Genomic DNA, 12292 nt, shown 5'->3' on the forward strand with positions numbered 1-12292 from the left:
GGTGCGGTGGGTCGGAGGGTGCAGCCTGCGTGGCAGGGCCCTTGGGAACTCCCTGGTGCTTCTCACGTGCGGCCGTGGCTGGGGACCACGCTCCGAAGGGAGGTGCAGGATCTGACCCCAGCCCGACCCCACGCAATATGCTGATAGAAGATCGGAGTGAATACATGAAGAGTGGGTGTCACATTGGCGGGTGAAGGGCTTCACACCGTCAAGATTCTCACAGTCTCAACAGGCCAGGGCAATGGGCTCACTCCGTCAACGCCTGGAACCCACACGAACACCCAGGCACGCGGGATCCTGTCCTCGTGAATCAAGCCACTGGGGCTGCCTCTCGCTGAGGGGGGCTCCCCTGCTTCTGGTGCTTGAGAGTTCCTCTTGTTTGTAGGCTCAGAGGTTAGTTGAACTACGGATGTGTTGATGTTCATGCCCACATCTAGGGACCACCAATACAGCACATAATTTGAGTTTGTTTGAAAATGTTCAAAGCGGCCTGAAGAGTCCCTGGGTCGGTTTAAGTCCCCGTGCTGGCTGGGACCCTGGCTCTGGGGTCACGTTTCCCTTGACCCGTGTCTGCGCGGATGGCTCGTGTTCTGCCCCCACGTGGGGCACACAGGGAGCGCCTTTAGTTTTTCTTGGTTGGTTTGCTTTCCAGCCAGGACACTGGCAACAAGCAAGCTGGCAACCCTGCTGAAGATGGGCAGGGTCTGCCGTGGTCTGTGCAGCGTGTCCACCTCCCCCATCTCTGCTCTCGCTCTGGTACCACCATGGAAACTGCCCTCAACCTTCAGGGTGGTCCCTGCACTTCAGACCCTGCCAGTGTCGCTGCTACGCCCGGGAGCTGGTCACGGAAATTCTCTGAACAAATGCAGCGCCCTTCTTGAAAGAGAGGGATGCCGATGAACATAATTTTCTCTCAGGCAGTAAGCTTAATACTTTAGGGGATATATTTGCCAACGATACATCAGATAAGGGGTTAATATCCAAAATATATAGAGAGCTCATACAACGCAACAAAAGGAAGACAAAAAACCCAATTAAAAAATGGGCAGAGGAGCTGAATAGACACCTCTCCAAACAGGACATACAAGTGGCCAAGAGACATATGAAGAAATGCTCCACATCACTAATCATCAGAGAGATGCAAATTAAAACAACAATGAGGTATCACCTCACACCTGTCAGAACGGCCGCCATCAACAAATCATCAAACAAGGGTTGGCGAGGGTGTGGAGAAAAGGGGACTCTACTACACTGTTGGTGGGAATGCAGACTGGGGGGGCAGCCACTATGGAAAACAACATGGTGTTACCTCAAAAAGCTAAAAGTTAAACTGCCATTTGACCCAGTGATCCCACTTGTAGGAATATACCCTAAGAAGCCTGAAACACCAATCAGAAAGAATATATGTACTCCTATGTTCATAGCAGCACTATTTACAATAGCTAAGATCTGGAAACAGCCCAAGTGGCCATCAGTAGGCGAATGGATAAAAAAGCTGTGGTACATGTACACAATGGAGTACTATGCAGCTGTAAGAAAGAGAGACCTCTTATCCTTTGAGGCAACGTGTAGGTACATGGAGAGGATTATGCTGAGTGAAATAAGCCAGTCAGAGAAAGACAAGTATCACACGATCTCACTTACTTATGGAGTATAATGAACAAAATAAACTATTGAGCAAAATAGATCCAGAGACATGGAAGTAGGGAACAGACTGACTAATCTCAGAGGGAAGGGGGTGGGGAGAGATAAACCACAGAACTTCTATGCACATGTGCACTCTGGTGTGTGGGGCGACGCTCTAACTGCCGGGCCAAACTGGCCTGGGCTCTCCATTCAATTTCTAGTGGCCACTCCCCCTTCGTCCCTGCTTCCTCCAGCTTTTGTAATTAGAAAAGAGGAAACAGCCCTGGCCGGTTTGGCTCAGCGGTTAGAGCGTCCGCCTGCGGTCCAGAGAGACCCGGGTTCGGTTCCCGCTAAGGGCATGTACCTCGGTTGCAGTTTGTCCCCGGCCCTGGTTGGTCGTGGGGTGGCAGCCACTCGATGTGTCCCTTTCACATCGATGTTTCTCTCTCTCTCTTCCTCCCTCTCTCTCCCTCCTGCTCTATCTGTAAAAAAAAAGAAAAGAAAAGAGGAAACAGTAAGCCGGCAGGTGTGTGAGGCTGTGAGTTCGACCCGCACGGACCCTGATATTCAACACGACGAGGCGCCCCCATGGGCCCCGGAATCTCAGTGTTGGCTGCACACCTCCTCGGACCCGCATTACACACTTCCTTCCGGGGATCAAGCACCTCTATTAACGACCTAAAGTGTCGGCACCGCTTTCACAGTAGGAAGACATCTCATTCCCGTCGTGTGCAGGAAGACAATACGGGAGAAAAATCGCCCCCCGACTGTCTTCCTGCAAAACAGCAAAGTCACCTCCCTTTATGAATGCCATCTTCTCGGAAGGTCAAGGGCTGCTTTTCACGGGCGGCCCAGGAGGGGGTACCGGAGGCTCAGGAACAAAGGTCCCTGAGCCTGCAGGTCCGCTGTGACCCCGCGTGAAACAGCAGCGGAGCCTCGGGCACGCGGCCACCAGCCCTGGGAGGACATTTCCCGGCTCTGGGGACGTGCTGGAAAGAACATCATTGACGCTTTTCCTGTTAAAGGCCACGATCGCTTTGCGACTATCATGCGGATTTAATTGCATGATAAAATCGCAGCGCCTGCCTCTTGAGACAAATTGCATGTTCAGACTGATGGTTTTTTATGAATCTCACACAGGGAGCGAAATACTCTCTTGAAGTTGGATTGGTCTCATCGCTATGTACTCTCGCCCTGCATGCTTCTTCTAGAAAGGACACGTTTACCGATCCTGTAGCGAAGGATGGGGGGGCTTCTGGTGGGGCCTCCTGGGTCTCGCCACTCTGCAAAGGGAGACCGGTGTCGTGTTGGTTCTGAGATCATTCTACTTATCTTTCTGTTGGCAAAATGTGCTAACGTTGACCTTCCAACCCAAAGCCAGGAAATACACATTATAAGAATTATAAATGGTCCGGCCGGTGTGGCTCACTGGTTGAGAATTGACTCTGCACCAAGAGGTCGCCGGTTTGATTCCTGGTCAGGGCACATGCCCAGGCTGTGGGCCAATCCCCAGGGGGGGCGTGCAGGAGGTGGTCAATTGATGTTCTCTCTCACTGATGTTTCTATCTCTCCCTCCCTCTCACTTCCTCTCTCTCTAAACACACACACACAAAACAATAAAGGAAAGATAAATAAATAAAAGTTAAAAAAAAGAAAAATGACTATTGCATATGTATATAATGTACAATTTTTCTGAGTTAGAATGCAAGTTAAAATAACCAGACATCTTTGCCTAAGAAATGGTGAAAGATTTCTTTTATTTAAATATTTTTTCTTTTTTGATTTTAGAGAGAAAGAAAAGAGAGGGAGAGAGAGAAATATCAGTGAGAGAGAACATCGACTGGCCGCCTCCTGCACGCCCCCCACCGGGGATCGGGCCCACAACCCGGGCATGTGCCCTGACTGGGAATCGAACTGGCCACCTCTTGGTGCAGGGTCGACGCTCAACCACTGAGCCACACCAGCCGGGCAACGTGAAAGATTTTTAAAAACCTCAAGTGTTGGAAGAGTGTGGTGGACGGAGCTCTTGTAGCCTGCTTGCGGAAGGGGACACGTCTGCTCAAGGTGGACATGTTCTCCACTGAGTCCGCACGAACAGGACGTTTGTCGTGTGTAGAAGCCTGGGTGGAAATCCTTGCCTTGAAGGAGTGTTTCGCCGGGAGGGGAGAGACAAGGCCACCATCAACCAGCAGGAGGAACGAAACCACCGCTCCCAGAGGTACAGGTGTGACCGTGAGAAGGGGGGGGCCTGAGAGTGACAAGCAGGGACAAGACAGGCTTTCCCAAGGGTGGCATCTGAGCAAAGAGGGAGAGGGACAGGGATCTGCCCTCCCTGGGTGTGCTTCCTCCTCCTGACCTGTGTCCTGTTATTCTGGGCCGAGCAAGAGGCCAGGCTGTGTCGCGTGGGTCAAGGGTGCAGTCCGGAAGGTGGGCGTTCAGGACAGCAGGCAGCCATCAGGTGATGGGGGGGGTCAGGCAGAGGGTGGTCTGGGCGGGAAACAAGCTACAGACAGCAGGCCTGAGGGAGCAGACTGTGGGGGTGGCAGGGCCTAGACCCTTTGGTGGACAAGGAGAGGACTCGCCCCAGCTGCCAACAACTTCAGGGCTGTCTTAGCCACGGAGGACTGCCTCACCCACCAACACCGCTCGCGAGGAGGCCGGGTTTAAGCACTGGGGGGCCTGTATCACAGATCAACTTCCTGTCTGCCAATCACAGGTATGTTCACAGGTGTCCTTCACAGTTCACAGGTGTGTTCACAGGTGCCCTTCACAGTTCACAGGTGTGTTCACAGGTGTCCTTCAGAGGTGTGTTCACAGGTGTCTTTCACACTTCACAGGTGTGTTCACAGGTGTCTTTCACACTTCACAGGTGTGTTCACAGGTGTCCTTCACACTTCACAGGTGTGTTCACAGGTGTCTTTCACACTTCACAGGTGTGTTCACAGGTGTCCTTTCCACATTCCAAGAGGTGCCCTTCACACTTCACAGTGTGTGTGTTCACCAGGTGTCCTGTCACACTTCACAGATTGTGTCACAAGGTGTCCTTTCACCACTTTCATGGTGTGTTCACAGGTGCCCTTCACAGTTCACAGGTGTGTTCACAGGTGTCCTTCAGAGGTGTGTTCACAGGTGTCCTTCACAGTTCACAGGTGTGTTCACAGGTGTCCTTCACACTTCACAGGTGTGTTTACAGGTGTGTATCTCCAGAAACTAGCCTGCAAGGCTAACTCTACTCAGCCTTGCCATGCACCCTCGAGGCCCACGGGCCACCTGCAAGGATGGTGAGGTGCTGCCAGAGCAGGTGAAGACCGGAGAGCAGAGAGGCAGCCTGCCTGAAGGGGGCGGTAATGAGACTGATGGTGTCGCTGAGGTGGTTTGGACCAGAGTTTCTCAACCATCTGAACTAAAGAACCAAGGATTTTTTTGGGTTCCCAAATGATCACAGACTCTTTTCAAAACACAACTAAAATTAATTACAAGGAAAATAAAATGGAAAAATAGCATATGAATACAGTCCAGTAATCACACACGTATGTCGTTAGCTGTGACATCACTGTCAGTGTGGCTGACTCCTTGCTGTCAGTTTCCACGGCAAACACTTGTCCACGCCACGTGGGCCTCCCACTGTGGAGTAGGTCATCTGCCAGAGCCCCCGAACCTCGGGTGGGGAAGGGGAAGGCGGGAGAGGGAGATGAAGGGATAAGTCAGCCATATAATTGAGGTATACAATTTTATACCTCAATAAAATTGTTGGACAATGGCCACTAAACTTTTTCTGTGAAGGGCCAGATAGTAAGTATTTTAGGTTCTGTAGATCACGTGGCCTTTGTGGGTACGACAGCTCTCTGCCATTATCACATGAAAGCAGCCATGGATGATATGCAAATGAATGAGCATGGCCCTGTTCCAATAAAACTTTATCTATAAAAACAGGCAGCTGGCCCGCAGGCCACAGTTTGCCAGCCTTCTCTGTAGACACTGGGGGCCACTGCAGGCTTGTGGGAAGGAGAGTCCCGCGCACCTCCATACAGGAAATGGCCCTTGTGTCCTCTCTGCACACCTGTCCCCCCCCCCCCATCTGAAGTCTGCTCTTCCTTCTCAGTGATAGTAAGTAAGGCCGCCGGGTACCCAGGCGTGTACGTCAGTCCTTTCTCTCGTGTCTCTTCTGCTTCCAGGGTGCTCAGCCTCTGGAATCTGTGCATTTGTATCTTTCATCCAGCTTGCGAGATGCTTGCCCATTAGTTCTCTAAACATTTTCCCTGCTCCGTTTTCTTTCCTGAACTCCAGTTGTGTAGGCCAGACGGTCTCTGTTGCCCCCAGTCCTGTTCATTTTATTTTCAATCACCTTCCTTTCTGTGCTTCAGATTGTGTACTTCCTGTTTTCAGATTCGCCGACTCTTTCTTCTGACATCTTCAGTCGGCTGCTAAGATTAGAACGTTGACTAGAACGAGGCCAGCCCTCCGTTCAGGGCAGGTGGCACCACTGCATTGCCACAGGGACTATCAGCAAAGACAGCTCACGTGCCTCGGGCCTCAATCTCTGCACCACTGTCCTTCCTACGTATGTGAAAGTTTTTGTTTTCTCCAAATGAGACGATCTCATTTCATTGCTGAATAGCTCCTCACTGTCTTTTCAGTAAGTGTGGACGCCTGTATCTAGAATTTGTGGCCTCACTTGCCTGGCTTTTCCTCTCTCTCCTCTGATTTGCACACCCCACTTCCAGTCACGTCCACTTCCTCGTGCAAGGTGGCACGCCCCTGTGTGCCCCATGTTTGTTCACACTTGGTGCTCCCTCCTTTTGGTCGCAGACCGTGAAGAACCTGGTCGTCTTTGAAGGGCCAACCCAGGAGGCTTTTACTGCGCCCCATATGCTATTTGGTCTGTGACTATGATGCACTGCTGTGTGCTAGGGTACAGGGAATAGGACACACCCGGTCCCTGTCCAATATCAGTGGCTGAATTTGGTATTAGAAGATGATGGGAGTGGGGTTGGGCGGTAGAACTGGCTTGCAGGGGGTGTGTTTGCCAACTCCACCTCGCTCCTCCCGAGTGTTTATCCGAAGCAGGGCGCACCGTTCCGGAGCCCCCTCCTCCCGGACAGGTGGAGAGCCCCCACTCACTTCCTTTTGTTCCCTCAGCCCCTCCAGTGTGCTCGGCGGTGATGCTAATAGAAGCCTGTCATCAGCATACATTATTTCCTTATTAGCTTGTTTCTCCATTTCGATTCTGAAAATACCCTGATGTAGTCTAATTGCGACGGCCCTGGTTCCACTAGCCGCCAGGCTTCCGACGTGGGGGCGCAGACTCGGCGCTGCAGGCTCTTCTTCCTGCTCGAGGCTCTGAAGCTGGGCCATTAGCTCTGAGGCGGGCGGCTGGCTTGTCACAGCCATCCCGCCGCTTCGGGGGAGCAAGAGCCGAGGGGGTTGGTAGAAAGAGAAGCAGGATCTTCGTTCTAGGTGGCGGGAGGTATTTTTCTCTATCCAAAGCAAAGGCTGCCCCTGGAACCGTTTTATTCCTAAATAATTTAACTACATTCAAAGATAATCTGATGTTATTGTAGGAAAGTGTATTTCTAATAAATTCCACTTGATCTGGGTGAATCAATTCAGGCAGCGCATAATTGAGTCTGTTAGCAAGGACTTTAGCAAGAATTTTGCAATCAGCGTTAATTAAGAAGATGGGACAATAATTTGTGCATAATTCCAGATCTTTTCCTGGCTTGTGAATCAAAGTAATAAGAGCAATGCTCTGGCTGGTGGCGGGATACTGTCATTATGTGCTGATTTATAAGTACTTGGAAAGGTTTAATTTCATTTTGCTTCAAGCAGGGCCTCCCTGCCCCCACACGCTTTGCTGCGGGTGTGCGGTGGGGATGGCTGAGCGCTCTCCTCCCTCCCCCCACCCCACCCCCCCCCCCCCCGCCACCGGTGACCTGCTGCCCATTTCCGCTGGCGCTCTGCAGCGAGCACCCCGCTCATCCCCCACGTTTCCCTTCAGGCTCTTATTTGGATTATTTGACGTCAGGGACTGATGTTATTGATGTGTATGTGCGTGTGCCTGCGTGCGTGTGTACGTGTAATGCACATGCAGGGACTCATGCTCTCGACATGCATGTGCATGAGCGCGCACAAATGTATGGGTGTGTAACACACGGGACCCATGTTATTCACATATGTGCATGTGTGTATATGTGGAATGCACACACAAGGACTCATGTTATTGATGCATGTGCATGCGTGTGCATGCGTGTGCATGTGTGTGTGTGTGTAATGTAAAGCCAAGGGTTGCACACAGCCTCAGGGGGGACATTTTTTTCATGGGTCTTTCTGCAACACATCTCTAGGTGGGGAGGCATCAAGAGGCCTTGACTGCAAGCCAATAACATACCTGGTGAACGTGCTGCTCCTGACTGGCTATTGACCAGTCAGGGGACAAATGTGAGCCTCAATGTCCCCGCTGTGAAATGCAGCCATGGGGTGAGGTGCAGGCATGGGGGACACTGGGAATAGCCCTGGGAAAGGCGGGTGCACGGTCATTCCTCTCTGCCCCCACTCGGGGTTCATTGCGGTTCCCGCACGCTCTGCTCTGGGACTTATTCTCCCTGACGATCGGGACAGGGCTGGCCTGGGCCACCGTGGCTTTGGTGCCCCGGGGCTCAGCCTCCCGCCAGCGTCGCGGCAGCGCCTTCTCGCCCCGTTGGCCTCCCCTCGAAGGCGGCCCGTCCACGCAGGCCTGTTAGGACGCTCGCCTGCTAATTTCCTCCACTAACACCCGCCGTGGGTCCCGGAACCCTGGTTAGTTACCTCTGAGAGGCGGCCCGTTTGTTTTCAGCGAGGAAAGGACGTTTCAGAGAGAGGGCCCGACAGGCTCAAGACCACACAGGTAGCGGCGGAACCAAGGCAAGACCAGCCGCCTCTGTTACCAGGGGCCAGCGCCTCCGCAGGGGCGCGCGCGTCCTCCGAGGCCGCAGCGGGCTCGCTTCCCTGCCGTCTGCCTGCGGGTTGGCCCTGGTGCAGTCCTGTCCGCCGGCGGGCAAGGAGCGCCGGCTGCCCCCAGAGCCCGGGTTGCTGGGCGTCAGGCCCCACGGGCGCTGGTTGAGGTCGAATTCCGCCAATGGGCCGGGTCTGCGGTGCGCGCACGTGCCATCGTGTTCAGCCAAACTCACGCCCCTCCTACCTACGCTGCTGGGTGAGGTCTCATCATAAAACCCAGCGAGCAGTGCTCTAACTTCCCTGCAGATGCTATAGTCTTGTTACCCAAACACAACCGAGGGCCCTGGCTGTCCGCTTCCACGCGCAATCCGAGCAGCACCTTCCTCCGTGTGCGCACCAGCAGCACCATCCGGATGCCACGCCCTGCATACAGCCGTTAGCAGCGGGTTCCTTAGGCAGCTGGGTTACACCGGTCACCAAATTGTACCGTCGATGTGCTTGGGGCACGAAGGGTCTGGCCACCGCTCCCTCCCACCGTCCCTCTCCTTCTCCCTGTTCTTGGTGGTTGCCCAGGTGACAGCCACTGGGAAGAGGCAAGGACAAATAACGCAACGGTCACCAGTGTCACCCAGCAAACCGGCGGAGACGTGGCTCTGGCAGAGAGAAGTAGATACTTCTTTGCAGAAAGACCAACCCCAGAAGTGTCTGGGGAAAGGCCGACTGTGCCCACCCAGCTGGGTGACAGCAAAGAGCCCGGCCCGCCCCTGCCAGGCAGGGCACCCAGAGTGCGCTCCTTTTCAGGACCAAGAGCCCTGCCGGGAGCTGGATCCCAGCAAGGGTCAGGCAGGGATCTTGCCCTGGAGGAGGTGGTGTTGGAGCTGGAAATACTCGGTGGGCATAAACGTCAGCCCCCCAAGGCCGTGGGCTGCGGTGACTGATGGAGACAGAGAGCACTGTGCCCCCTGCAGGGAGGAGGCCAGCCTGCAGGCCGGTTGGCAGGAGCCACCTTCAGTGGAGGGGATCTGTGGGCGGGGTCTGGAAGGACAGGGTGGCCCAGGTGAGCAGAGGAGGTGCTCACCTGTCCGGGGATTTGGGTGCAGCCCTGGGGGAGGGTGGTTCTAGTGGGATGGGGAGTGTGGCCCAGGTGCGGGAGCTGATTGTGGGGAGCCTGAGGGCTCAGTTCTACCTTGGGGGGGGAGACCACCCCAGCCCCAGGACAGCCCCTCAGGCCCCTCACAGCAGGCTCCTCACAGCCCAGAGCTGGGGACGGACTGGGGCATCTGCCTGTCTGGCTGGCAGGCCCTTCCCAGCATCCTGTGGGGCATCCCGAGTCCACCTGCTGCAGAGCAAGCCGCTTCGCAAGGGCACAGGTGAGTAGCATCTGTAGGGGCGTCCTGACTGAGGACCTTCTTCTACACAATACCCAGAATTCCATCCCCCAGGCTGTCCTTGGGACGGAAAACTTTTCCTTCCCGTGTCCCAGAATGCTTTTGCCATCATGACACTTGGTTCTTGCCTCTCCTGGCCCGGATGGGTGTCCCGGCTCTGGTCCCTCACCTGGCCACCACATTCCTTTGTCTTCATGTTCCTCCTGCCGAGCATCCATCCCCAATCTGGGCTGCATCTCAGGGTACTGCCCTACGTTCTGGCTGCTCTTCTAACCTTCTAAAGACCCCACACACGCATCTGAATCCAAACAGCTCTTGTTCCGGAATCAGGGACAGTCTCCAAGGACTTGGCGGGGCCTCGGGCCCCTGTGGGCAGAGCTAAGGTCAGAAACAAGGCATGTTGCTCTTTGTTCGGGCTCCGGCTCCTGGGCCTCACCCAGACAGTGGGAAAACCAAGGGAAAGGAGGAGGAGGATACGGTTTCCCCCTAAAGCCAAAGCAGCTCGCCGAAATCCGCAGTGCAAGGCAGCCCGGGGAGCGCACCCAAACTGCTGAGGACGGCACGGTGGCCCCCGGAAGCTCTAATCTCCGCTCTCTCCGTCACACGGAAGCTCCGGTCACTAACACCAACGTCCCAAGCACGTTCCCTTTTGGTGCACTTCCTGCATGTGTGAGTGTGTGCCGAGTGTGCATGTGTGCACCTGAGTGTGCACGTGTGTGTGTACCTGTGAGTGTGCATGTGTGCACCTGAGTGTGCACGTGTGAGTGTGTACCTGTGAGTGTGCATGTGTGCACCTGAGTGTGCATGTGTGAGTGTGTGTACCTGTGAGTGTGCATGTGTGAGCGTGTGCATGTGTGTGTTGAGAGGGAGTCTGCCTGGTGGGTGGAGAGGAGCCCTGAACATCACTTTGGGGTCAAGACTACTATTGCGAAGGGCACATCTGACCAGCTAGAAAATAGCCCAATATAATTAAAAGTAAATCTTTGGTCAGGGGAAATATTTTCACCCAATATGACAAAGCAATTTTACATCGATGCTATGTGAAGAAATCTCACAAAAACGACAAAAAAGCAGTGGGAGCTATCGCCCGCGGATCTGAGCAGACCAGCCACGGGTGAAGTGGTCTGCAAAGCAGAGGAAAGCCCTGTGCACAGCACTCCACCCTGAGTGGGCGTGGAGAACGGCGGCACGCGTATGGAAGCAGAGATTAAACGCCAACATTCAGCAGCGGCCATGCCCAGGCTGTGCCGAGACACGGGCCCTCACACTCAGAGGGAACAGACACCCTTCCAGAACACCGTGCGGAAACCTTCTCATCCTGTGGCTCGGTTCTCCGGACTCATCCTCAGGATATAACCCAAATAGGGAGGAAGCCCCATGGATGCTAATAAAGACGCCGATGACGGCGTTATTGGTAGTGGCAACAATGCGCACAGACTCGCCTCCTGTAGGCGTTTGGTTTGAGCATGTTGTGCTGAATCACCTCCGTGGGTGGTTGAAATGAGGGCAGCCATGAGGGAACGTGGAAACGACCTCAGGTACAGGAACTCAGCGGGGCAGAACACAAAATCATTCCTCCCACTGCTTCCAGGCAGGGACATTGACATGCGAACCGATCAGCTCCGAACACGTGGAGGCGCGGACCGCGGGGCCATGGGTTCATCTTCCCCTTTTAGATTGCGAGTCCGGTGCTCTGAGGGTTGCCGAGCGACCCAACGGACACCCACAGCCCACGCGGCACGGGTGCGTGTAGACAGAAGAGCCACACAGCCCAGCACCGTCACCTGCTGTTTCCGCCGCCCGCCCGCTCCAGGAGTGGCCCACCTCACATGCACACGGGATGGGCAGTTTCGTTTCAAACACAGGAGAGGGGTCCTGGTTACCTAGGAGCACCCCGGGGGGCAGCTGGACTGCGGGGTCTTTCATCCAGTCGTCGTTGGCCAGTTCGATCACGGTGTCCACGTGCCGCACCTGAGTGCAGATCACAGTGCTCACCGCCTCCTCATCCCTGGCGTCCAGCGCAGACTTCAGTCTCTTCACCAAGTCGGAGCTGAGCGGGTAGTCGGGGCGGCAGTCGGAGCTGGACATTGTAATGTCGCCTGCGTGTGGACTAAACGTTTCTTCTCCACGGAGTCCAAAGTTAGCAGCTGTGCCGATAGTGGCTGGGGGATACTATAAATAGAAGAAACAGGCTTGGGTTACAGCTGGGGGGGAGGGCTACCCGCCAACAGCCTTCCCAGCCCCCTTCACCAGGAGACGGAACTACTCGGCCCAAGGCGGGGCAGGAACATTCTAGAGGTGGGCAGTGGGCGCGGGGGGGAGGGGAGGGGAAGAAGGGACGCTGT

The 12292-nt window shown here is 54.7% G+C and overlaps 1 protein-coding gene across 1 annotated transcript in view; it reads right to left on the reverse strand.

Moving 5' to 3' along the window:
- Positions 1 to 12035, reverse strand: part of ASB18 (ankyrin repeat and SOCS box containing 18) — a 46922-nt gene extending 34887 nt beyond the window's left edge. The window contains exon 1 of the mRNA XM_036253368.1: positions 11811 to 12035. Within this exon, the coding sequence (XP_036109261.1) occupies positions 11811 to 12035 (225 nt within the window). The remainder of the gene's footprint in view (positions 1 to 11810) is intronic.
- Between the last annotated feature and the right edge of the window lie 257 nt (positions 12036 to 12292).

The sequence above is a fragment of the Molossus molossus genome, unplaced genomic scaffold, assembly GCF_014108415.1.
Source record: "Molossus molossus isolate mMolMol1 unplaced genomic scaffold, mMolMol1.p scaffold_m16_p_11, whole genome shotgun sequence".
NCBI classification, from domain to species: Eukaryota; Metazoa; Chordata; class Mammalia; order Chiroptera; family Molossidae; genus Molossus; species Molossus molossus.